Below are 25,852 nucleotides of genomic sequence, written 5' to 3'. Positions count from 1 at the left end.
GAGGCGGCGGCGGCTGCGGAGGCCGCGGCACCGGCACCGGGAGCGGCGAGGACCGTAGCGGCAGCGACGGCTGCACCAAAGAAGGGAGCTCCGAGCCCCGGCGCCCAGCCGGCGGCGCCGCCTCCCCGGTGAGGCCCGGCCCGGCCTGGGGAGCCCGCGGGCGGGGCGGAGCCGGCACGGGGAGGGGGAGGCCCGGGCCGGGCAGGGCCAGGCGGGACCCCCCGGGGCGGGGGGCGGGGGCGGGGCCTGCAGGGGCGGGGCCTGGTCGGGGGCGGGGCCGCACAGGTTGTGGGGAGGAGAGGGGGTCTTGGGGCAGGTGTCCCCCCTACCTCGGCGCGTCCCGCGGGGTCTCCCGCCCCGAGGTGCACGGGCGGAGGGCGCATCTCCCGGACCCTGGCGCCCCGAGGGGTGCGCTGGCGCGGCGCCGCCACCATCCCTGCGACCCCCGGGGGTGTCCAGGAGGGAGCCCTCCTCCCCACGCTGCCAAAGTGCTCCGAAGTTGCGGTCCCGCCCGTTCCCCGCGGGCAGTGCCCACCCGGTGGGCACCCGCAAGTGCTTCCGTGGGGCCTGGGCAGGGACCCCCCCCACAACGGCCAGTCCACGGACGGGCCCCCTGGGAGCCTCCAGGCCCCCGAGGGCAGCGCCTGCAGCCAGGCCTGGAGCCCCGGCCCCGCCCCGGTTGCCTGGGCTCGGCCTCCCACCATCTCCCTGGGGAGGGCGCCTCATTCCTGCCCTTCACTTTCCGCCGTTACCTTGAAGGTATTTATAGGTGGAGAAGACAGCCCCCACCCCCACAGCCTCCCCAGGGTCCTCATTTCTGGACCAGGAGCCCCATCCTTCCCTTTTGCCCTCAGACTGAAGAGATCTTGGGAGGGTGGGATGAAGGAACCCAGGCTGGGTATGCATGAGGGGTAATGTTGGGGTGAAGCGAGGGGGTTAATGCTGGGGTCACTTGAGGCTGAGTGTGAGGGTGAAGGGGTTAATGCTGGAGAATCCTAAGGTTGTGTGTGGAAGGAGGGTTGGAGTGTGGGAAAAGTGCAGGGGTAACTGATACGGGCAACAGAAGCAAGAAAAGTGCAGGGGTAATGATGGGGGGGGACTTGAGACAGTGTATAGGATCAGAGTGTAGAAGTGGCTGGGATTCGGGATTCCAGCTGAGGCATGCGCACAGGATATGCACGTGCATGGAAGTGAGGGCACAATTGGGGAAAGTGCAGCAGTGTATGAATGAAGGGAGCCATCTAGAAGTGATAGGATTAATGCTGCAAGAAAACAAGGTGGCTGAGTGTGCATGTTGTAAAATGGGGTAAACTGAGGCAGTGCAGGATCTGTGTAAAGAGAGGAGTCATGGATGGGGAGACTGAGGCATGCTGAGGTTAGGGACCTTTGGGATACAATGTGTGAGGATAGGGCCTCAGTACCATGTACTTGCTCACCTGTGCTGGGAGGTAAACTGAGGCACTGAGCTGCAAGGCTGAGGACTGGGGCTTCAAGGAAGGAGAAACTGAGGCAGACTGCGTGCCTTTCCTACCTCCCCTAAGCACCTGTCTCTCTGCCCCCAGACCTACAATGCCTCACTGAGCCAGGCGGGCAGCTGAGTGGAGCCAAGCAGAGAGCATCTATGGATGGGCCCCTGGCAGGCGGCCTGGCCGCCCCGGATCGTCCTCGAGGCCCTGAGAGACTGCCTGGCCCAGCGCCGAGGGAGGACATCGAAGGTGGGGCTGAGGTTGCTGAGGGGGAAGGTTGCATCTTCCGGTCCACCCATTACCTGCCTGTCACCAAGGAAAGCCCTCGAGACATTCTGGATGGCAGAGGTGGCATTTCTGGTAAGAGGGTGGGCCCTGTGGCCCTGGGGGAGCATCCAGCCAGGTCCCGGAGGCTCAGGGAAGGCCAAGTCACCCAGCCCAGCAGGGGCTGAGTTGGAATTCTGATTCTGCCTGGGTTCAGAGCCTCTGCATTCTGCTTAGTTTCCCATTTTACAGTTGTGAAAACAGAGGTCCTGGGAGCTAATGACCTGACCAAGGCCCCCCAGTGGGTGACAAGGAGCTGGGACTTGACTCAGGTCTGCCTAGCTTCCTTCTCTGAGCGTACTAATTGTGTCCAGGTGCCTAGCTTAGCACACCTATCTCCCCTCCCTGAGCCCACTTGTTCCCCAGGCATACCCCATTCCCATCAGTCTATCCCAGTTCCCTCTTGGCTGCACTGTCTTGGTGAGTCCCTGAGCCATTGGTCCCAAACATCTTATGCCCTCTAGTGGTTAGGGAGAGACTGGGTAGTCAGGGATGACAGCCACCCCTTTATGCCTCGGTTTCCCAGCAAAAGGGGATCTCACACTGTCCCCACCTCAAGATTTGTTATTCCTTCATTGAATACTCAGCAACCACTATGTGCCAGACTCTGTTCTAGGCGCTGGAGATACAGCTGTAAACCAAAGTGGCAAAAGTTTCTGCCCTCAGGGACCTGACATTCTAGTAGGGGAGACAGACAACAAGCAACTATATAAATAACATATGGGCAGGTAGTGACAGGTGCTGTGAAGGTATTTAACAAGAGTGCCAGGATCATGCCTGGAGAACCTGGGAAAGCCTCCCTGAGGGGGTAGAATTTGAGTGGAGCATGGAATGAATGGTGGGAAGGGCAAGCCAGGGAGCGGGAACAGCAGGTGCAAAGGCCCTGTGGTGAGGAGGAGCCTGGCATGTTCAAGGGCCAGGCAGGAGCCTGGTGAAGGTGAAGAGTGGTGAGTGCAGTACAGGGTGATGTACTACTTGTCTCCCTTCATCTCCGTGGCCTGCTCTAAAGGCCTTGGTTTCCAGGAATCTCCAAGCACTCTGTCAGGGGTTTCCTACACACCAAGCCCTTTATGTGATCATCTCATGTCATTCTCAAAAAAACCCTGTGGGGTAGCCTTGGTTATTATTATCCCATGTTAGAGATGGGGAAACTCAGACCCCATCTGAGGTGTCAAGTAAGTTGCCCAAGGGCCCACAGCTAGGCAGTAACCTGGCTTGACAGCCCTCATCCTTAACCACCACACTGTGTCAGGGCATCCTTGACCTGCCCCAGTTCACCTTAGCAATGCTCATGACACTCAGATATTTACAGAGCACCTCCTAAGGGTCACTGGTGCACAGCGACCAAGTATACACACCATCCCCGCCCCCACTGGACCCTGCCATCTGGGGTCAGACAGAGCAGCCACCAGGTGCTAGGACACGGTCACTGAGGTTGCAATGGGGGAAGCACAGGCTGGGGGACACCCAGGAGTCCTGGATGAGGAACATTGAGTCAGACAAAGAGGGCAGGGGACATCTAGGCAGGGGGCTCCACACATGCAATGGAGTGGAGGTGACTGGTGGCACCTGAAGGGGATGAGGAGGTGAGACCCCTGCTCAGAGAACCTTAGCAATCCCCTCCTCCAAACCATTAGTAACTCAGGCCCAAAGAGAGGCAGGACCGTGTCCCAGGTCATGCGGCTGGCCAGGACAGGCCCAGGACTTTGATTTTGTGGGATCCCTGCGGAACAGGCTCTGGATCCTGGGGCCCTCTCTGAGTCTGGTTCTGAGAAACTGGGTGCTCTGCTATACCTGGCAGAAGTCCCAGGTCTGTAGAAAAGAAGGTAGGTAGGTGGGTAGGTATGTCCTCACTCCCCCTGGGGAATCAGCCAGGGTCCAGTGCATGTTCCTGGGGAGGAGGGGAATGTGGCTGCTGAGGGGGGGGTGAGGTCCACCCTTACTGGTGTCCCTGAGCATATGGGGCATGGGGCGAGGGTGGCTTGACTTGGAGTAGGGTCGCGGCCTGGAAGCTGGAGGAGGGCCTGGGCGTTGGACACATTGTCTCCCCCCGCTGCCCTCTCAGCCCGTTCCACCCCGCCTTCCCTGAAGCAGGCACCTGCCCTAGGAGTCTTGTGATGCCTATAAATAGGAACAGCCTCTGGGGCTGCTGTTCCATGCAGAAGCCTGGGCCCTCCCTCATGCCCACCTAGTCTTTGGAGCCCCTCAAGAGCACCCCTGGAGTGGCTACCTCCAAACTCCACCTAGACACGGATGAATCCCTTGCCTTCTCTGTCCTCCGTTATGGCTGTTGGCCTGGAGCCCCTACAGCCTCCCTGCAGCCCCTCACCCACAGTTTGGCCTCTCTGGTTGGCCTCCTGGGTGCACCCAAAGCTTGTGGGACTGAGATGGTCCGCATGGATTGCTGAAGAGTCTGGTGCATGCCTGGCATTGGGACCAGGGGGCTAGGGGATGAACAACGCGTCATTTCTGCCCTCATGGGGCCCCAGGCTGAGGAGGAAATCAGAGCATGGAGTGAGTGGGCCTGAGGCTCCCGGTCAAGCCTCCAGCTTCCAACCTGGGACATGTCTCAGCCAGACCTGAACCCTGCCCCAGGCACACCCATCTCCCTTCCTTCCCCCCACCGCCGACTCTCTGGATCGAGCATTTACTCTGTGATCTTCCTTGGCATCTGTCACTGGCCCTTCAAGACTGGGGCCGTAGCTGTTCCCATTATATCGAGGAGGAAACAGGCTTGGAGTGGGAAAGGCATGCCCTTCAGGTTCCCTCTTGGGCTGGAACTGGATCTGTCTGACTCCAATGTCTAGATTCTTGGCAACTCTGCCAAGCTGCCTGGCTTGGGGTTCAAGCTGCTCACGGACACGCTCCTCATTTTCAGTCTCTCATTTTCAAACCCCCTCGGGGACCCCAAATGGCAGGAGCCAATGAGGGCGCCTTGGCATGGCCACTGCCCGGGCCTGCATCCAAGGTACCTTGTCTGACCCATGGGGACTTCTGGACCCCCGCCGGCTGTGGAGGCCTCTGGATGAGCCCCCAGCCCCCAAGTGTCTCGGACACAGGGCCCTGCTTGGTCTGCTTCCTCCAAAGTTGCTGCCACTAAAAATAGGAGCTTCACTGGAGCCGCTCAAACAAAGAGGCCAATACGGCCCCCTGGCTCGTGGAATTCTTAGACAACGGCAATCGCAGAATCATCGAATCTGGGACACTTGGAATCTCAGGAGCTTGGGGTCCCAGAATCTCAGAATCAGGACACCTGGACCCTCAGACTTGCACCTCTAGCCTGTGCTGGGGCTTGCTGCCTGTGAAATGGTTGCCCTCTCCTGAGAACTCATGTCTGTGATTCTTGTGTTCTCAAGAGACCCATTTCTTGGGGTCTCACTCCCTTAGCTGGTCCAGGCCTTGATCTCCCAATCCTCACACCCTCTGCAACACTCCACCCACTCCATCCTCCCACCCCGACACCAGCCCTTTCATCCGAGCACACTCCGACCTGGCCCTGCTCCCCATCATTCTACCCCAGAGCTTCTCAAATGGAGGCGATTCTGCCCCAAGGGACACTTTGGCAATGTCTGAGGACATTTTTGGTTGTCATGACTGCAGGGCCAAGGGTCAGGGTGGGGGTTGGCTACTGGCATCTGGGGGTGAGGCCAGGGATGCTACTGAACATCCTACAATACACAGCATGCCCCCCACCACAGAGAATGATTTGGCCCCAAATGTGAGTAGCACCAAGGTTGAGAAACTGTTCTAGATGATGCAAATTTCTGTATCCCCATCACCACCCTCACCTTCCAGAGGCCACATGACAGTCACAACCCTTCTCTCAGACTCAGCAGAAAGACACCTGGCAGTATCACAACTTGCTGACCCCTACCCTCTACCCTCAACAGCTCTTAATTTTTTGGCCTCTGACAGTCAGCTCTCAATTTCCTGGGCAAATTGGACAGTAGGGGATTTGAAAAAGTACTAACCCCGGCAGTAGCCCTCTTTCTGGACCATCCTCAAATTGAAGCTAATCCAGCAATTGCATCTGTTGGGCTCTGGATGGGGCACAAGTTCCCCCAGTGTGTTAACCTTGGCCCACGCAATTGGCCTGTGCCCCAATTGGCATGCTCGCCTGCGGCAGGCGGGTGCGGCAGGCAGAGGAGGCACAGGCCAGGATTCCTGTGGTCGCTCCAGGCATTGGCTCCACAGGCGGATAATGGAGAGTTGGCTCTATCTGTGTGAGGGTTCCTAGGAGGGCATGTGATTCTACAGTGTAGGTCTGGAAGGGGTTCTGGGAGGCAGGAGGCAGGGACGGGCCCTCTGCAGCTCAGACTAGAGGGCTCCTCACTCTTCATCTGGCATGTATTGGTTGAGCACCTGCCGTGTGCCAGGCACTGAGGTGCTGCAGTGAATGAGGCCCTGGGGTGGGGATGGGGAAGCTTATGTGCTATCAGGGGACACAGGCAATTTCAGAGAGTGCTAAGAAAAAAAAAGAAACAGGTAATGACAGAAAATCGTAGGGGCTCAGTTTAGCAGGTGGCCAGGGAAGGGTTCTCCAGGCAAAGGGAATAGCTGGTGCAAAGGCCCTGAGGTCAGAAAGAGTTAGGTGGGTTTGGGGCTGGGCAGAGTGAGTGAGGGGTAAGGAGGAGAGGGAGGTGAGGCTGGAAAGACCTGCAGAGGTCCGACTCACGGGGCCTTGTAGGTGGTGGCGGGAATCTGGCTTTTATTGAAGGTATGATGAGAAGCCAGGTGAGATTTTACCAGGGTGTGACTTAAAAAAAAATCACCCTGGCTGCCAGATGGGGGCAAAGAGAGAAGGGTTGAAGGCAGCAAGCCCTGGTGATCCCCTAGGAAAGCGAAGGGGACTCCTCCAAAGAAACCCCTTTCAAGGCTCAGGAGTGCAGAGGCCAAAGGCCTCTCAGGGGAGAGGAGTGGGGAGCCGGTCAGGCCCTTCCGAGGTGCCCGGCAGGGCTCCCAGAGCTGGGGTGCTGTGAAGGGCCCCAGCCAGGGGGACCCCAGCCCCTCAGGGTCTCCCCTCTCTGTTGCAGACGGGCAGCCCCATCCTGGCCTCAGCGAAGCCCTCCCCCGTGCCACCTCCGCCACCCATCGGATCAGCAGCTGGTGAGTGCCACGCTGGCCCTGACCTCAGGGAGGGCAGGGGGGCAAGCAGGACATGCCTAGGCCTGAGAGAAGCCCCCAAGAGTGAGAAGGGGATAGGAGGGAATCTGGAGGCCAGGCAGGAGGAGGTGGCTCCCTGCAGGCAAGCCCCTGGGCATTTGTAGGGGGTGGAGGGAGGATTGGGATTAACACAGACAGTCAACTCTCATTATCCCTGCCAAGAGCAGGGCCAGTGGGCCAGGCCTGGAGGTTGGACCCTTGGAGTCCTGTCTCTGCCAGGTGATCCTTAGAATAATGTTCGGCTTCTCTGAGTCTCAGTTTCCTCATCGGTAAATGGAGTCCCTAAGATACATCTCACAACCTCGCCTTGAGGACCCAAGGGACGTTGGGTAGGAACAGGAATTGACAGCAATGCTGATGGCAGCAGCCTTTTATTAAATGGCTTGGTGGGTGCTAATATACAATAACATCCATATTGGGATTAATAATAGCTCTCAGTTATTTAGCGCTTGCTGTGTACTAGGCTCTCAGCACAGGTTTACCCCACTGAATCTTTGCCATAACCCTGGGGGGAATGGTCCCATTAACATCGCATGTCACTGATGGGGCTTAGAGAGGTAACCCTGTGATTTACGCTCAGCCTCTCAGTGGAACCCGTTCCCGCATCTGTTCCGTGGGTGTGATCCATAGCCCCTCGTGGAGGCAAGATCTTGAAAATGAGGGGGATTGATCAGGAACAGTCATAATAAGAACCCACAGTGGTCATGGGCTTACTGGGAATCAGGCAGCAGGCCAAGTGAAGCGTTTCCCAGCTTTGAGTTGTGTCATCCTCACCCTACACTTCATGGGGTCAAGGTCCCCATTTGAATAAGCACCTGCAGTGTGTTAAGTTTTCTTTGATTATGGGTATGAGAAAGCTCCCTTAGTCATTGCATAAGGGCACAGAAGCTCCTGGTTCTTGGGACGCATCCCCATTTTTAGGATTGGAAAACTGAGGCTCAGTGAGGTTGCCTTGCCTCCCCTCTCCTCCAAAGGAGGTCAGGGTCACTGGGGCCACTGGCTGAGCAGGGACTTTGCACCTCTCCTGACTCTGCCCTTCTAGGAGGGGAGATGCAGGGAGGAAGGTAAATTTGCTGAGTTGTTTATGCTGCAGAGTTTCACCAAATTTGCTGGAAAGATGAGGCTAAACAAACTAGATCACCCCAATTTGGGGAGGACCAAGACAAAAAAGCAGCCTGAAGCATAGATCGGAGCCGTGGACCCTCCAAGGGGACGGATGAGAGTTGACTGTGCCACCAGACTTGGGGATACTACTTGTGATCCCCGCTGTGGTCTCTGCACACTCCCCCCCACCCACCCCGTGCCCCGGGGCTGGGCTACATACACAGGTGTTCCCTGGGAGCTAAATCTAGTGTTTGACCCAACGGCCCTGGAAGGGTCCACATGCGCTCCCTCTACCTCCCGACCCACACCCCAACACTCCCAAGCCCCTCTGAGGCAGCCCCTGTCTCAGACTGCCTGGGACCCCCTCCCCTGCCCAAGGAAGGGAAATTGAGGCCCACAGCTAACCTGTCCCCATTGGCACTTCCTTGCAGCTGCTGGGATGGAGGCAGCCTGGACTTCCAGCCGGGCTCCCCACCACCCCATCCCCTGGGCCACTTCCCTGGCCCCCCCGATGGCCGGGGGCCCTGGGAGCACCCCATGGTTCAGGAGGCCGGGGAGGGCATCCCATCTGAGCGGAGGTTCGAGGACTCGGTCATTATAAGAACCGTGAAGCCCCACGCTGAGCTCGAGGGCTCTAGAAGGTTCTTGTACCATCAGGGTGAATCGAAGCACTTGGAGAAGGTCCCCCGGGGCCGCCCCAGGTTCGACTGGCTCCAAGACCCAGAAGAGCAGGCCCCACTCCAGGATGCAGCGCTGCACCTGGACCTGCCGCCCCAGCTGCCACCCCTCACCTCCTTCCGGACAGTGCTCGTACCGGTAGAAGATACCACTAAGACGTTGGATGTGCCAGTGGTGGGCACCGGAGAACACCTGGCAGACCTGGAGGGCCTGGCCCAGCCGTCCGAGTGGAGCCTGCCCAGGTCGGCCTCAGAGGTGGCCACACAGACCTGGACGGTGAACTCAGAGGCGTCTGTGGAGCGGCTGCAGCCACTGCTCCCCCCAGTCCGGACAAGGCCCTATCTGTGTGAACTGCTGGAGGAAGTGGCCGAGGGGGTGGCCAGCCCAGATGAGGATGAGGACGAGGAGCCAGCCGTGTTCCCGTGCATTGAGTGCAGCATCTACTTCAAGCAGAAGGAGCACCTTCTGGAGCATATGAGCCAGCACCGCCGAGCCCCGGGCCAAGAGCCCCCGGCTGAGTTGGCCCCCCTGGCCTGTGGCGAGTGTGGCTGGGCCTTCGCTGACCCTGGTGCCCTTGAGCAGCACCAGCAGCTGCACCAGGCCTCCCGGGAGAAGATTATCGAGGAGATCCAGAAGCTGAAGCAGGTCCCAGGCGACGAGGGCCGGGAGGCACGGCTGCAGTGCCCCAAGTGCGTCTTTGGCACCAATTCCTCCAAGGCCTTTGTGCAGCATGCCAAGCTGCACATGCGTGAGCCACAAGGCCAGGCTGCAAAGGAGCCCTTCGGGAGCGGCAGCAGGGCTGGCAGCCCAAGCCCCGATGCCACCTCCCTCACCTATCAACCCTATGGAGATTCCTTGGGCCTCAGTGCCTGTGTTTTCTGTGGCTTCCCCGCGCCCAGCGAGAGCCTGCTCAGGGAGCACATGAGGCTTGTGCATGCCCACTGGGAGGAGGATGGTGAGGCTTTTGAGGAGGATCCTGCCAGCCGGCCCGGCACCAGCCAGGATGCTTATGCCCGATTCTCTGATGCCACTGACTACTTTGGCAAAGCTGAGCCGCTCTTGGCCCCCATGTGGCAGGGGAACCCTGCTGGATACGACCCCAGCCTGTCGTTTGGCCCCGGCTGCCAGCAGCTGGGCATGAGGGATTTCCCACTGTTAAAGCCACTCCCACATGGCTCGAGCCAGAGGCCCCAGGGAAGGCCAGCCTTTCCCTCGTCACTAGCATCTGCCCCCTACTCCTTACAGGCCAGTAGAAGCAAGAGTGCTGTCCACCCACAGGGGCTCTCAGCCCAACTGGGGGACCAGAGGCACCCTTGGAGCGAAGAGGAGGAGGAGGAGGACATACTGCTGGCCTCGGAAATGGACTTTTCCCCCGAAAGTGGGGTCTTTGCACCGTCAGCCACCCCCGGCCTCATCCCACAGTCAGCCCTGGAGCTCAAGCGGACATTCCAAGAAGCCCTGCAGACAGCTGAAGCCTCACGGGCACAGCAGCAGCAACTCTGTGGGATGGTGCCGGTCGTTCTGGTGGCGAAGCTCGGGCCGCAAGTCATGGCTGCAGCAGCCAGGGCCCCTCCGAGGCTGCAGCCTGAGGAGCTGGGGCTGGGGGGTGGCCACCCCCTGGACTTCCTGCTCCTGGACACACCGCTGGGTGGCCCTCTGGGGCTGGACACATTCCTGGATGGGGACCCAGCAGAGGCACTGAAGCATGAGGAGCGGAAATGCCCCTACTGCCCAGATCGCTTCCACAATGGCATCGGCTTGGCCAACCACGTTCGGGGCCACCTGAACCGCGTGGGCGTCAGCTACAACGTGCGGCATTTCATCTCCGCCGAGGAGGTGAAGGCCATCGAGCGCAGGTTCTCCTTCCAGAAGAAGAAGAAAAAAGGTAGGGCGGCTTCACTCCGGCACCCACCTCCCTCCAGCACCTGGGAGATGCACAGCTGGGCAGCTGAGTTCTGAACCAACCAACCCTCACTCTGAATCCTCCCGTAGTGCCAAGCAGGGTGAAGTCAGGGCCTCCCCTCTCAGAAGACCTGGGAGCTGAGGCAAAGGTCACCACATTGGAGGAGGTGCGGGGACACCCCAATGCCCTGGCCCTTCCAACAGCTGGAAGAAGGAGTATGGGCAGGGGAGTCAGCCCCAGGCACGGAATTTCGTTGATTCCTTCATTCATTCGACAAATATTTATTGAGTTAGGTCCCCTCTGTTCTGGGCACTTGGGAACACAACAGTGAACGGAACAGCAGTCCCTGCCCTCCTGGAGTGTACAGCCCAGTAACAGGAGTGGTGGGACCCTGGCTGACTTCAGAACCCCTTGGGCTGCCTGTGAGGTATGCAGATTCCCAGGCACCAAGGTTCTGGTTCCGGGGGTCTGTCTCCAACACCAGTGCCCTGGGTGGTTCTGATGCTGGCAGACATGGAGCCTACGTGGGGAGGTGCTGGTATGGTGTTTGAGAGTGTGTGTGTGTGTGTGTGTGGGCACTGGGGGGAAGGGGCAGGGGACAGACAGCCACAAAACCAGGCAGTTACAATGTTAAGTGACCAGGGCTGTGATGGGGGAAGCTCGGGGAACCAGGAGTCTGGGGAAGCCAAGAGAAGCTCCCTGACTCTGCCTGGGGGGATCCAAGCAGACTCCCAGAGGAAGGTGTCCCATCCATTTATCCATTTCTTCATTCAGCAAAGATTTAATTTATAACACTGGGGTGTATAGATATGAGCTCTAGACGAAAGAGGGTATTAATCAAATACCCAAACTCACCCAAATGATTGCAAATCCACCCTGGAGAAGTATTTCTGAAGGTGGGGTCCCTGGTGCTTTGAGCTATGTAAGGGAAGAAAATGGAAGGTCAAGAAGAGAAGACTTCTTGGAGTGAGCTATACAGGCAGGAGCATGAACAGCAAAGGACAAGGGAGGCATCCAGGGTGAGGAACAGCACTAACTGTGTGATCCGCTGAGGATGAGCAGCCCCGGGAATGGGGAAAGCTGGGGCTGTCCCCCCCCTCCCCCAGCCAGGCAGTCCATGTCCTCTCTCTCTCTGCAGTGGCTAACTTCGACCCGGGCACCTTCAGCCTGATGCGCTGTGACTTCTGCGGGGCCGGCTTTGACACTCGTGCCGGCCTCTCCAGCCACGCCCGGGCCCACCTGCGTGACTTTGGTATCACCAACTGGGAGCTCACTGTCTCACCCATCAACATCCTGCAAGAGCTGCTGGCCACCTCAGCTGCTGAGCGGCCCCCCAGCCCCCTGTGTCGTGAACCTGGGGTGCCGCCTAGTGGCTTCCTGACCTCCCGCCGGCCCCGCTTACCTCTTACAGTGCCCTTCCCACCCACCTGGGCTGAGGACCCTGGGCCAGCCTACGGAGATGGTAAGGGGAGAAGGGGCAGGCAGGGCCGGAGCCCTGACCCTTCCCAGGGGCCCGGAGGGATGGAGGAATGGGAGGGGGCAGCCACTCTGCTTTCCTGGAAGTGTTTCAAGTCACTTTACAAAGTAGGTCGACAACTGTCCTGCCACTTAGGGGTCATTGCTGTCTTACTCAGGGGCTGGGCCAGGGCTCCTTCTAGATCCAGTTCCTGCCTGCCCTGCCTGACAGTGATTTTAACATAGGCTTATTGAGCTCTTTACTAGGAGATACTTTCCTAAGCACTTTACAAATATGGACTCATTTACATCCTCACAACAATCCTTTAAAGGCAGGTGTTATTATCCCCATTTTACAGATTCGGAAACTGAGGCACAGAGAGTTTAATTAACATGCCTGAGGTCATACAGCTGAAAGCATGTGGAGCTGGGATTTGAAAGCCCAGGAAGCGTAGGCTCCAGAATCCTTGCTGTTAATGATATCTTTTATCTAGCGGGCACTGTCTGGTGGAACTTTCTGAGATGATGGAAATGTTCTCTAGACAACGGTACTGTCCTACAGGGTCACCAGTGGCCACATATGGCTGTTGAGCACTTGAAATGCAGCTAGTACAAGGTTAGTGGTGATCCAATTGGACGGTGCGGATCAGGAGTCTACAGTCTAGATTTTCAATGGTGCCTACTGTGTCCAGCAGCATTGATAACCCCTCCCGTAAATGAGTGCTTGCTGTGTATCAGGGTTTCATCTCACACCTGAAAACAATTCCGTGGAGCTGAGGATTGTTGTGTTCCTGTTTTATGGATGAGGAAACTGGGGGTCCTCTGCTTTGCCACAGCCACAAAGCAGCAGAGCTAGACTTCTGCACACCATGTTCGGTGGTCTCTCCAGTGTAGGATGGCTTGGGAAATCCAGAAGTAATATTTTGGTGAAGGAGCCTGGGGCTGGACACCGTGGAGGCAGTGGAAAGGTGAAGGGCCCAGCCTTACAAAGCCTGACTTTGTGGGAGACTTTACTGAACCTCAAAGCAGAAAACTCAGCAGTGAAGAGACGGTAGGCTCTGAGGAATGGAGAAGGTGCCTGAACAAGGGAATTGTCCAGGGGCTGCCTGGGGCTGAGGCTTTCATCTCTGTTTCTCCTACCTGGAATTTCCAGGGTCCTACCTAATTCTGTACTCTGGGCTTTGCTGGACCCATCCACAAGCCTCCTTACCAGTGAAGGGCACTTGAGGGTCTGCAAAGAGAAGAGGGGTCTATCAAAGCCCCCTCTCCTCCTTGGAGAAGGAGGAGATTTGATAGTGGATAGTGGACAGAGAGAGGATAGTTGTTGGTTGAGGTCACACTTTGGGGAGAGGCAGAGTGGGGGTGTGACCTCAGGCTTCTTGCCTTTGTGAAGGCTATCCCCTAGGCATTCAGCTCACATACCTGGCTAGGTTTGTGGTGTTTCAGTGGTGGCTAGGAGGTGCAGCTTGCTCTGAAGATGGCTGGGGAGCACAGGAAGCAGTTTGTAGTCTCCAGCACTGCCCCCTTCTTTCTCTCACTCCAGCAGAGGCCTGAATGTCAAGCTTACGCCCTTTACCCGGCACCTGGGCCAGGCACCCCAAGAATGGCAGCCTGCATCCAGCAGCCAGGTTCAGCTCTGGCTAAGCTGTTTCCACCAGAAGACCAATGTACCAGCCCCCAGTTAGTGCTGAGGGAACTGGCCAAGTCATTGGGACATAGGAGTCAGCCTGGTACTGTACGTGGGGGGAAGCTATGATCAGTCTTTCAGTGAACACGTTGGGGGTGAGGGCGTTAAGGAGTGGTTGAGAAGATCCCGGAAACCTTGCCTGAGGAAAGATGTCCAGGATTAGGGCTCGGTCTGGGCACCGACCCTGCAAAGTGGCTATCCTTAGAAACCTCTCCCACGCCTCCCTAAGCTGGCGGTAGGGAGCCTTTGCCAGGTTGGGGGCGGGGCAACGGTCAGATGCTGGCTCCACCCAGCTGTCAAATAACAGCTGGGGGCAATCCGTTTAGTTTTGGGGAGGAAGAAGCGGGTTGTGCTTGAAATGTGGTGTCGTTCTTGTGGGGAGTTCCGCAGGATTGCCGGACAGCGCCGTCGGGGGACAGTTGGATACCAGGATGGTGTTGGGGGATCCTCCTAGTTGGGGATCAGGTGTCTTCCAGGATTCCCGACCCGGAGGGGAGACTTCCAAGGAAAGGAACGGAACAGGGTCCCGGGGCAGGTCCTAGCTCCGCCCGTCGGGCTCTAGGAGCCTGGATGCTGTTAAGGCGGATGCGTGTGGCCGGAGGATTCCTATAGTAGTTTTAGGGATGTCCGGGGTGGGGAAAGAGTGTCCCGGTCCGCCGAGACCTGGGCTGGGGCATCAGTTGGCAGCCGCTCGTAGCACTGCTTGCGTGTGTCCGCAAGCTCCCCACCAGCCTGGCGGGGACAAGGGTTTCGTTCGCTGTGCTCGGCGCTCGGCCGGCCGCCCTGGGCGCGCCCCTAGGGACGGGGCGGAGCGGAGCGGACTCCGCGGCGGTGGCGCTCGGCGCTCGGCTGCTTCCGCCTGGGGCGGCCGCTCCGCGTGCGCCGGAGCCAAGATGGCCGCCTCCACCGCCCAGTGCCGAGTGACAAAGGCGGAGAGCAAGGCGGCGGCGGGGCCGCGCGCGGGGGGCGCCCGGGAGCGCGCGCCCGCGGGGCCGCCCCCGCTGGGCCCCCAGAGCCCGGGCCCCGCGGCTCTCCCCGCGCCGCCGCCGCCGCCGCCGCCCCCACCCCCGCCGCCGCCGCTGCCGCCGCGGGACGGGCCCAAGGCCGAGCCGGAGCCGGGGCCCGGGCCCGCGCCCGCGCCGGGTAAGAGCCCGCGCCGGGGAGGGTGCGGGGAGGGCAGAGTTGGCGCCCCGCTCGCCCCCTGCCGCCGCCCCGACGCCCGCCATCCAGTCTCCGGGACTTCCCCTCCCCCCAGGCCCTCCAGTCGCGGGGACCCTGGGCCTCCCGTCGCGGCTCGCAGGGTCCCAGACTTCAGAAACACTCTCTGCCGCCACTTTGCGGAACCCTCACCCCATCTGACAGATGCCCCCTGAACCCCTTGGAACCTCTGGATCGTCTCTTACCACAGTCCCTGTTCCTCCCGCGCGGAAACCCACTCCAAGTCACTTCAGCCTTGACAGGGTCCCTGCCCCATCTGACAGACGCGCCCACTCCACCTGGAGGCTTTGACAAAGTCCTCGGCGTCCCGGGCCCCGGTGCATCCCCCGACCCCCTACGTCTCCTTGCCTCTGTAGGAGTCAAACTGAGTCAGGGACCTGCCTGCCCTCCTATTAATAACACTGAGCACCTCCAGGGTCCCATCTGACACACAGTTCTTCATTCTCAGAGCGCTCTCCATGCTCTGAATGCTAAACCCGGGGCTCAACAGGCTTCTCAAGCCCCTTTTTCTGAAAAATTAGACCATGAAAACTCACCTTTGACTGTCTGTCCTCCTATACGCCTCACCCGGAGAAGCTTCCTGGCCTGATGGATGCCTCAGAGACTTCCTATAAAGTTCTGTGATTCCTATTCTCTCTGTCCCCAGTAAGGTCCCCTGCTGGCTCCAGGCTCCTAGTTCTTAACCTTACCCCACCTAGGGCTTAGCTTGTGATAAGACCACCCCAGGATCCCCAGTTGTCTCTGCAACCCCAGCCCCAGCTGTCTTGTCTGGTGGAGATTCCCCACAAGTTCCATGGAGCCTTCTCCATGTCCTGAGCTCCCTGCCTCTGCATTGCCTCTCTGGCCTCTGACCCTGGCCTTGTCTTACTGAATTCCCCTTCTGACTGCCACCTACCCGCCCCCAAGACTGATAGATGCTTCCCTCCACAGAGAGGAGCCCAGAGAGATCTCTCTGCCCAGAGAGATATTTTCTCTGAGATCTGCTAAGGTGGGAGTCTTGGCTCAGACTAGCACTGCGTCCCCTGACCTGTCCGTGTTCTGGTAGGTGGAAGCCGTTCCTAGTCTCTGCTGTCAGTTGGCAGCCTCGACATCCCTGCGTCATATTGGTGCTCGGGGTTATGGACGGAGCCTCAGCTTTCATGGGGTGAGCTGCATTTCAAAGTGAGAGCAGGCACCAAAGATGAGGAAGAAGGCTCCCACCACCACCGCCAATGTACCCCTGGCCCTCAGTCCTTACAGGGGTAGACAGCCCACACCTTGCCTGGGCTGAGCCTGTCTTCCCAACCTCACAGGCCTGGGTTCTGAGGAAAACGCAATGGTGGCCATGGACTTGGGCTCCCCCCTGCTCCCCAAGAAGAGCCTGCCTGTCCCTGGGCCCCTGGAGCAGGTGGCCAATCGGCTGAGCAGCAAAGTGGCTGCAGAGGTTCCTCATGGCAGTAAGCAAGAGCTGCCGGACCTCAAGGGTGAGTGGCGCAGGTGGCAAGGGTGCCGGCCAGGCTGGTCACACTCACAGGGAGCTCTTGGGCCTGGGAGTTAATGTGGGGCCCCAGGTTGGCCACAGCTTTCTCTCTGGCATCTCATGGCACCAAGGAGACACCCAGCTATCTTCTCTCTTGAGCTTTTGCTGTCACAGGCATGCATGGCCTTGAGCCCTGGTCAAGGGAGGGGCATCCAGAGAAGCAGTGGGCATGTTCATCAAGAGCTCACACCCAGACCCAGTTCATGTGCTGACTTTGATTGCTGATAGCTATGTGATCTTCTGCATGAAACTGCTTTGTTTGTCCATTGATTCTCAGGTCATTATTGAGTAATGACAGGCGCTGTGCTGGACCCCAGGGATGTGAGAGATGCAAAACAGACCTGGCCCTTGTTCTTGGGAGTCACTGAAGTTGGGGAGCAGGGAGGCAGAGAAACAGATAGTTAGGGATAAGGGCTCTGCAGAAGAGGGTGCAGGCAGGGCACCACAGAGACCATGGCTGAGGCCTCCAACCTAGCGTTTGGGGCATGAATTAAGCTTCAGATGGTGGCTAGGCCTTAGTTTTTGTCTGGCAGGTCAGCATCTGTGTGAAAACCTGCTGCCAGGACACCCTGGTACGTTAGAGATCCGAAAGGCATTCCACTGGCTGGACCACAGAAGCGCTCTGCTCCTGCTGTGTGCCTTTGGGCACAACTCTTTCTCTCTCTGAGACTCAGTTTCCTTATTTGCAAACTGAACAGGCTAATTCTTGCCTCATTAGGGTCATTTTAAGGGTGGGAGGTGTTGACAGAAGCAAAACACGTGCAAGAGCCTGGGTGAGTGGGGCCCCAGGGGAGGAGAAGTGGGAGAACAGAGACTGTGCAGCCTCACAGCTAGCTCTCCTGGCCTCCGTCTCACCTTCCAGCCCAGAGCCTGACCACCTGCGAGGTCTGTGGTGCCTGCTTTGAGACACGCAAGGGCCTGTCCAGCCACGCGCGCTCCCACCTGCGGCAGCTTGGGGTGGCTGAGTCGGAGAGCAGCGGTGCCCCCATCGACCTCCTCTACGAGCTCGTGAAGCAGAAGGGCCTGCCCGACACACCCCTTGGGCTGCCCGCAGGCCTGACTAAGAAGTCCAGCTCGCCGAAGGAAATGGTTGCTGGAGCCCCACGACCCGGCCTGCTCGCCCTGGCCAAGCCCCTCGATGCCCCTGCTGTCAACAAGGCCATCAAGTCACCTCCCGGCTTCTCGGCCAAGGGCCTGGCCCACCCGCCCAGCTCCCCACTCCTCAAGAAGGCATCACTGGCCCTGGCGGGCTCCCCTACCCCCAAGAATCCTGAGGACAAGAGCCCCCAGCTGTCCCTGAGCCCCCGGCCGGCCTCCCCAAAGGCACAGTGGCCCCAGTCTGAGGACGAGGGGCCCCTGAACCTCAGTGAGTGCGGGTCCTGGGAGCCGAGGGAGGTCCTGGCGCTGGGAGGGGCAGGGCCTCAGGTTGGGCTGCAGGGCTCAGGGTGGGGGCAATGGGGACTGCGGTGCCTGTGTCCTGAGTCGACTGGGCCAGAGTGTGTTAATCAGGGTGCTGCGTCTCCTGTTGGGCCAGCCACACTGCATATTATCTGCCTCCCATTTCACTTCGATTTTCTAACCCCTGGAAGCCTGACTGTGGCTACTGAGCCTGCCAGGGTCATCCTCACCACTTAGGGGCAGCTTTGGCTTTCTCTGGGCCTGAGGGTTGGGGCAGTGAAGGTAACCAGGGCTCCCGTGGGGCACCTTGGGTCCTGCAGGTAGACAAGTGGTCCACCTGACAGGAGGTCCCATGGTTGGCCCTGTCTTCACATTCTCCTGCTCCTGGTGTCCTTTGCAGAGGTACCTCTGTGCCCAGGGATGGAGCTGTACCTCCTGGGCTGCCTGTGGGCATGGCAAAGAAACTCCCAGGCGTGGTGAGCAGATTTAACAAGGGCATCCCTTAGGAGGTTAGGCCTTCCCACACATTTGTGGTCATTAGAGTCTGAGGGTGAGCCTAGGGTCTGGCACCCTGCCCAACAGGGCACCCCAGTTGCACCTCACATTCCGATGAAGCTGCTTCCACTGTCTGCTGTGCTTCCAGGAGCAGCGTTCTGAGCAGGTGTGCCCTTGGCTGTATGATGCTCGGCAGCCGGTGGGCCCCTGCTTTGCACCCCCACCCACCCTGCACGGCTCCATAGCTGAGGTCCCTGGGAAGAAGGGCTGGAAGCATCAGATTGTGCCATTGGAATTTGGCCACCGCCTCTGTACTCCATATCCTTACGCTCTCTACATTCACCTTGATGCCAAAGGGCTAGGCAGAGAACAGGACTTTCTGCTTCCCAAAACCTCTTAAATCTGTGGCACGAGTCTTGGACCTCCAGCAGCCTGGGCAGCCGAGAATCACACCAGGCCCTCCCGCCTCAGTCCCCCAGGGCCGGCCAAAGTGGCGGCCGTGAAACCCCCTGTGTTTTGTCTCCGCAGCTTTAGATAGTGACGGGGGCAGAGAGCTGGACTGCCAGCTGTGCGGTGCCTGGTTTGAGACCCGCAAGGGCCTGTCCAGCCACGCCCGCGCCCACCTGCGCCACCTGGGCGTCAGCGACCCGGACGCCAAGGGATCCCCCATAGACGTGCTCCACGGGCTCATCAGGAGGGACGGCGTCCAGATCCGCCTCCCACCCGGGCGTGGCACCCTGGCCCTGCTGGGGCGGCCTCCTCCCGCCTCTGCGGCCCTCTCCTTGCTCCCCCCCCCACCGCCGGCCACGAAGGCCAAGCTGAAGGCCGAGGGTATGGCCAGCCCCTGGGGGAAGCAGGACCTCTCAGCCGCCGCAGCCGCTGGCATTTTCTGGGCCTCTGATGTGGAGCCGTCTCCTCTCAACCTCTGTAGGTTCTCGCTTCAGCCGCCCCCTCCTCCCTGCGGGCCCTGGAGCCCCTCCCAGGGGGGGGGTCACAGCCCCATCCCTACTCCCTCCCTGCTGGGGCAGGGAGTGGACAGGGGCCCTTAGCAGTGGACCGGTTCTGCCCAGAGATCTTGTTGGCAGTCGGCTGCTAGGCCTTCTCTCTTGGCCTTTGACCTCCATGACTGAGACTTTCCCTGAGAATGAAGGCCAAGGGTGGGGTGCTGCCTTTTGGTGTGGAAAGTGCCCATGGTTGCCCCTGGTCTGGATGGCAGGGCTACCACTTCCTGTCCCCATCCTCGTTAGGACCCGCAGAGCCGTCGAGTCTTGGTTCTGTCCTTTTCCGCCAGGACCAAGGGCCCATGCGCTCTCTAGAGCCTCCCTGTGCTCCTGCCGGGTGTCTGGCCCCCCCGCCCTGCTCCTCAGTTCCCTCACTTGCACTTGCCCTCCACCACCACCCCAGCCCCTGGACGTGCTGCTGTCCACGCCCAGCCGACCAGGAGACCCACAGGTGACTGTGCTAACAGTGCCCACGGTGCTAACTGCCCCTTTCTCCTGCTGCAGCTTCGGGCCCAGAGCCGGCACGTGACATCCGCTGTGAGTTCTGTGGCGAGTTCTTCGAGAACCGAAAGGGCCTGTCGAGCCATGCACGCTCGCACCTGCGGCAGATGGGCGTGACCGAGTGGTACGTCAACGGCTCACCCATCGACACGCTGCGGGAGATCCTCAAGAGACGGACCCAGTCCAGGCCTGGCGGACACCCCAACCCGTCAGGGCCTAGCCCAAAAGCCCTGGCCAAGATGGTGGGCAGCGGAGGTCCTGGCAGCTCACTGGAAGCCCGCAGCCCCGCGGACCTTCATCTCTCACCCCTGGCCAAGAAGTTGCCGCCGCCACCAGGCAGCCCCCTGGGCCACTCACCAACTGCCTCTCCTCCTCCCACGGCCCGGAAGATGTTCCCAGGCCTCTCCTCACCCTCCCTGCCCAAGAAGCTGAAGCCTGAACAAATGCGGGTGGAGATCAAGCGGGAGATGCTGCCAGGGGCCCTTCATGGGGAGCCGCACCCATCCGAGGGTCCCTGGGTGGCACCTCGGGAAGACATGACCCCCTTGAACCTGTGTAAGTGTGACCCTGGGGCAGGACAGGGAGAACAGGTAGAGGGGTCTTCCCCCACACTTCCCTCGGGCATACCCAGAACACCCAGGGTTGCAATGGAAGGGAAGTACACAGGTCCAAAGGACAAGGGGCTAGCTGTGTGTTCCTGCTACGCAGACCCCCAACTGAGCTGCTTCTTGATTATTCTTCATTCCTATGAGGGCCGCAGAATTGTGTCATTAGGCAATGGCAAAAAGATTTTATCTCTGTACCATCTTTAATCGATTGGTCGTGGCTACCATCCAGATTCCTAGGGAGGAAGACTGCAGGGATCAATTGGTGATGGCTGCCATGGGCAAGAGTATGAGTATTGGAAATGGGTATCTTTCTCATATTCCTGGTCACTAAGTGCTTGGCATTTGGAGTTCAAGTTAAGGTCTCGGCTGCTCCAGAGTCTAGCAGTGTATGACCTTGGGCAGTTGCCTCTTTTGGAAGATGGAGATCAGCATGGTCCCAACTTTGTAACACGGTTTCCTTAAGTGGTGTAAAGCACTTAGCTTTAACGCTTAAAGCTCTGTGTATGCAGTAGCTGTAACATCCCTATTATAACAAGCAAGTGCACTTCCCTCTCGAACTGTCACTTAGCTGCTGTGTGCCGAGCAGGTGAGGATGGCCCAGGCCTCTGCCTTAGTGCTCACATGCATTTCATGTCTGCTTTATACCACATGCTTTGAATTGCTCCTGCTTTAGGGTCCCTCCACCCCAGTAACACAGGGAGGTGGTTTCCATCACCATTTTGCAGAGGAGGAAACTGAGACTCAGGGGAAGTGGCTTGCCCAGCATCACACAGGGGGTCACAGCCAAGCTTGCCTCTGAGCCCAGGATCCAGGGAGTGCTTGTTCCTCGATACTTCACAATGTCATAGGGAGTCATCATGAAGCCATCTAGAATTTGAGGTTGCAGAACAAGCAGAAGGGCTGGATGATGTACACAAGGGCCTCTGGAGGCAGATGAAGGAGCGGGTCATTCAGGTCTGGGGCTGCATGGATGGGACAGCAGGGCACTTAACACTGACCTTGAGCTTGGAGGCTTCCTGCCAACAGCCACCGCCTCCTTCTCCTCCCCCTGCCCCGACCCCCTGCAGCGTCCCGGGCAGAGCCAGTACGTGACATCCGCTGTGAGTTCTGTGGCGAGTTCTTCGAGAACCGAAAGGGCCTGTCGAGCCATGCACGCTCGCACCTGCGGCAGATGGGTGTGACCGAGTGGTCTGTCAATGGCTCACCCATCGACACGCTGCGGGAGATCCTCAAGAAGAAATCCAAACCATGCCTCATCAAGAAGGAGCCACCGGCCGGAGACCTGGCCCCTGCCTTGGCTGAGGACGGGCCCCTCACGGTGGCCCCTGGGCCCATGCAGGCCCCTTTGCCGCTTGCGCCAATGGGTGGCCGGCCAGGCAAACCAGGAGCTGGGCCAGCCCAGGTTCCCCGCGAGCTCAGCCTGGCACCCATCACTGGTGCCAAGCCTTCAGCCACCAGCTACCTGGGCTCAGTGGCAGCCAAGCGGCCCCTGCAGGAGGACCGCCTCCTCCCAGCAGAGGTCAAGGCCAAGACCTACATCCAGACTGAACTGCCCTTCAAGGCAAAGACCCTCCATGAGAAGACCTCCTCGAGCCATGCACGCTCGCACCTGCGGCAGATGGGTGTGACCGAGTGGTCTGTCAATGGCTCACCCATCGACACGCTGCGGGAGATCCTCAAGAAGAAATCCAAACCATGCCTCATCAAGAAGGAGCCACCGGCCGGAGACCTGGCCCCTGCCTTGGCTGAGGACGGGCCCCTCACGGTGGCCCCTGGGCCCATGCAGGCCCCTTTGCCGCTTGCGCCAATGGGTGGCCGGCCAGGCAAACCAGGAGCTGGGCCAGCCCAGGTTCCCCGCGAGCTCAGCCTGGCACCCATCACTGGTGCCAAGCCTTCAGCCACCAGCTACCTGGGCTCAGTGGCAGCCAAGCGGCCCCTGCAGGAGGACCGCCTCCTCCCAGCAGAGGTCAAGGCCAAGACCTACATCCAGACTGAACTGCCCTTCAAGGCAAAGACCCTCCATGAGAAGACCTCCCACTCCTGTAAGCAGTGGGTGGCAGGGTCCTGGGAGGGCATCTGCCAGGGCCTGTAGGGCTGGGCAGTGCCATGCACACACTTATCCCCAGTGGGGGTCAAGGCCCCAGTGGGAGGCGGGACTGGCTCCCGACCTGGGCAGCGCCTTCTGGGTACCCTTGCTCCCTTTGGGCTGGGGCTCAGCAGCACCCCCTCTGCCTGCAGCCACTGAGGCCTGCTGCGAGCTGTGTGGCCTTTACTTCGAAAACCGCAAGGCCCTGGCCAGTCACGCACGGGCGCACCTGCGGCAGTTCGGCGTGACCGAGTGGTGTGTGAACGGCTCACCCATCGAGACACTGAGTGAGTGGATCAAGCACCGGCCCCAGAAGGTGGGCGCCTACCGCAGCTACATCCAGGGCGGCCGTCCCTTCACCAAGAAGTTTCGCAGTGCCGGCCATGGCCGCGATGGCGACAAGCGGCCGCCCCTGGGGCTGGCACCCGGGGGCCTGGCCGTGGTGGGCCGCAGTGCCGGGTGTGAGCCAGGGCTCGAGGCTGGCCGGGCAGCTGACAGTGGTGAGCGGCCTCTGGCAGCCAGCCCGCCAGGCACTATGAAGGCTGAGGAGCACCAGCGGCAGAACATCAACAGTGAGTGCTGGTGGAGGAGGGTCATGTGCTGCCACCTACTGGGGTTCCCCTGGCTGCCCCCTGGGTTCCCTGCTGTGCATCTGCCCTTAAGTCACTTTCCCAGTTTGCCCTCCCGTTCAGTCATCTATCCTTCATCCCACCTGTCTCGAGGTCCAGGAGGTGTCCAGTCATCAGCTGTCCTGACTTAAAATTCCCCACAGCATTTGCCCCTTGCTCGCTGAAGGCAGGAACTTCCTCAGGGGACTTGCCCTCTGGCTCATCTCCCGTCCCTCTCCCCACCTTTCCCCACCTCAGAATTTGAGCGCCGACAAGCCCGCCCTCCAGATTCCTCTGCGGCCCGGGGTGGTGAGGAGGCCAATGACCTGCACCAGAAGCTGGAGGAGGTGCGGCAGCCTCCGCCCCGGGTCCGGCCAGTCCCCTCCCTGGTGCCCCGGCCCCCCCAGACGTCACTCGTCAAGTTCGTTGGCAACATCTACACCCTCAAGTGCAGGTATGCAGCCCGCGGGGGAGGGAGGGAGACTACCCGCCCGGGGCTTGGCCGTCCAGAGCCTCTGAACAGGACTTGGGCTGGTGGAGGCAGGAAATGTAGCCTCAAGGACTGCCCTGGGGTGTGGCTGGACCCAGGTTAAGGGCTCCTCACAGACAGCAGCACCACAGAGCATCAGGCTGAGACCTTGAGCTTTATAGCCAACAAGACCTGAGTTCAGTTGCCAGCTCTGACCCCAGCTTAGTGACCATGAGCAAGGATTTCGTGCTCCATGCGTCAATATTCCCACCTATAAAACGGGGTTGATAACAGACCTACCTAATAGATTTGTTATGAGGATTAAAAGAGTTGAGTAATTTTAAAGCACTCAAACTGTGCCTGGCGCATGGTAAGCACTTGGCAAGTATTTGCTGGATTAAGAAAAAAATAGGTCTTAATTCATTCTTGCCAAAGTCCATGTGTACATCAGAAGCCAGGAAACTGAGAGTCTGAGATGTGATGTGCCTGCCTCAGGCCACACGGGCCAAGTCAGAGGTAGGATTGGAACCTAAGTCTCGGAGCCATGAGCTTGGGTTCTGGGCCCCTATGCTGTGAGGCCTCCCTTGGGGCCAAGAGGATGAGGAGCTGACGAGTTGGATGGGTAGGAGTTAGTGCCCAACGCCCTTTCCCTGGCTCCCATCCTTCTCTCCTGGGGCCTGGTGGGGTAGGATCTGCTTCTCTGTGTCCTCTCCCATCTCAGAGCACATGCTTCAGTCAGCTGGCAGAGGTGCTTAGGAAGCTGGATGGCCCGTACCCAGTCCCTGAGCCAGCAGACTGCCCTGAGCATAGAGACGGGGGTCTCCAGGGGACCCTACCGTGACCCCATGATGGGTAGAGGTAGCGGTACATGGGAGAACATCTAGCTTCTGGGTCCCCCTTCCATCAAATCCTGGGCTTACTTTGTTCACTCTGAGTAGCAGTAGGTGTGCCTGATGCTCAGGGTGTGGCCTGGGCTATGCCTCTGCCTCTCCTCACTGAAGTGGCCACTTCTCCCTCTCTCTGTTCCCCCGCTACAGGTTCTGTGAGGTGGAATTCCAGGGGCCCCTCTCCATCCAGGAGGAGTGGGTGCGGCACTTACAGCGGCACATCCTGGAGATGAATTTCTCCAAAGCGGACCCTCCACCCGAGGAACCCCAGGCCCCACAGGCACAGACAGCGGCAGCAGAGGCGCCCTAACACAAAAGCATTCCAAATCCCCTCTCATGCCACCTCTATCTCCTTTTCCTCCTCAGTCTCCTCCTCCCTCTCCTCCCTCTCTCTTTTCCGTTTCCAAAGGAGCAAGCCAAAACCTCAAACCGGCACCTTTCAGGAGCCGGGCACACTACATCTGGGGCACTGGAAGCCAGCTAGCCATGCTTCCCCCAGCCTGAGGACTCTGGGGCCACACACAGGGCATCTTCCTTCAGCCCACACCCAACTGCCCACCCAGTTCAGCAGGGGCAGCGGCCAGGTCTCTGGTGGCAGCCAATCTGTTCACAAGGGAGGAAGGCCAGCGTTCTCCCACGTCTAACAGCCAGGCGGGCTGTGTTTGCCATCCGTGGCCACTTGCAAAGACCCCAAGGACCCCTGTCCTGGTTCCCTCTTGCCCCTATGAATATCCTCTCACACATGCACGCACGCACGCACGCACGCACGCACGCACTCAACGTACTTCGTGAGACTCGGGAATCTGCCCCAGCCCTCCAGTTCCCGAGTCGAACGACGACCACATCATGCCACGGTGCTTGCTCAGGGGAAGCCACACTCCCGCTGTGGCCCGCTGCTGGGGCCTGGGAGCCCCCCCACTGAGCCCACAATGCCACGGAAATCCTTGTTGGCCACCCCCCCACGAGGGGCCTTCCCAGCTGGGAAGAGCTCAGAGCTGACAGCTGCCTCCTGCCATGTCAAGGCCCCCCAGAGCCTTGGGGGCTCCAGGGCCTGGGAGGGGGTGGGGGTTCAACGTACTTCGTGAGACTCGGGAATCTGCCCCAGCCCTCCAGCTCCCGAGTCGAACGACGACCACATCATGCCACGGTGCTTGCTCAGGGGAAGCCACACTCCCGCTGTGGCCCGCTGCTGGGGCCTGGGAGCCCCCCCACTGAGCCCACAATGCCACGGAAATCCTTGTTGGCCACCCCCCCACGAGGGGCCTTCCCAGCTGGGAAGAGC

At 59.5% G+C, this 25,852-nt stretch overlaps 1 protein-coding gene across 2 annotated transcripts; it reads left to right on the top strand.

Annotated features, from left to right (window-relative positions):
• Positions 1-12: 12 nt before the first annotated feature.
• WIZ (WIZ zinc finger) lies at positions 13-25,630 on the top strand. Of its 2 annotated transcripts, XM_055080512.1 has the most exons (12): positions 13-128; positions 1,563-1,826; positions 6,824-6,896; positions 8,489-10,620; positions 11,777-12,100; positions 17,380-17,883; positions 19,916-20,467; positions 21,588-21,922; positions 22,370-22,562; positions 22,759-23,178; positions 23,473-23,668; positions 24,721-25,630. In XM_055080512.1, the coding sequence occupies exons 2-12, from the start codon at positions 1,622-1,624 to the stop codon at positions 24,878-24,880; spliced, it is 5,094 nt and encodes a 1,697-aa protein (XP_054936487.1). In that variant the 5' UTR covers positions 13-128; positions 1,563-1,621; the 3' UTR covers positions 24,881-25,630. The 2 variants fall into 2 exon arrangements, with proteins under 2 accessions (XP_054936487.1, XP_028354760.2); XM_028498959.2 differs by lacking the exons at positions 13-128; positions 1,563-1,826; positions 6,824-6,896; positions 8,489-10,620; positions 11,777-12,100 and adding exons at positions 14,674-14,923; positions 16,291-16,461 and having other exon boundaries at positions 24,721-25,627.
• Positions 25,631-25,852: the final 222 nt, after the last annotated feature.

Source organism: Physeter macrocephalus, chromosome 2 (genome assembly GCF_002837175.3).
Source record: "Physeter macrocephalus isolate SW-GA chromosome 2, ASM283717v5, whole genome shotgun sequence".
Taxonomy (NCBI): domain Eukaryota; kingdom Metazoa; phylum Chordata; class Mammalia; order Artiodactyla; family Physeteridae; genus Physeter; species Physeter macrocephalus.
Note: the sequence above shows the minus strand (reverse complement) of the source record. Positions and strands in the feature narration are given on the sequence as shown.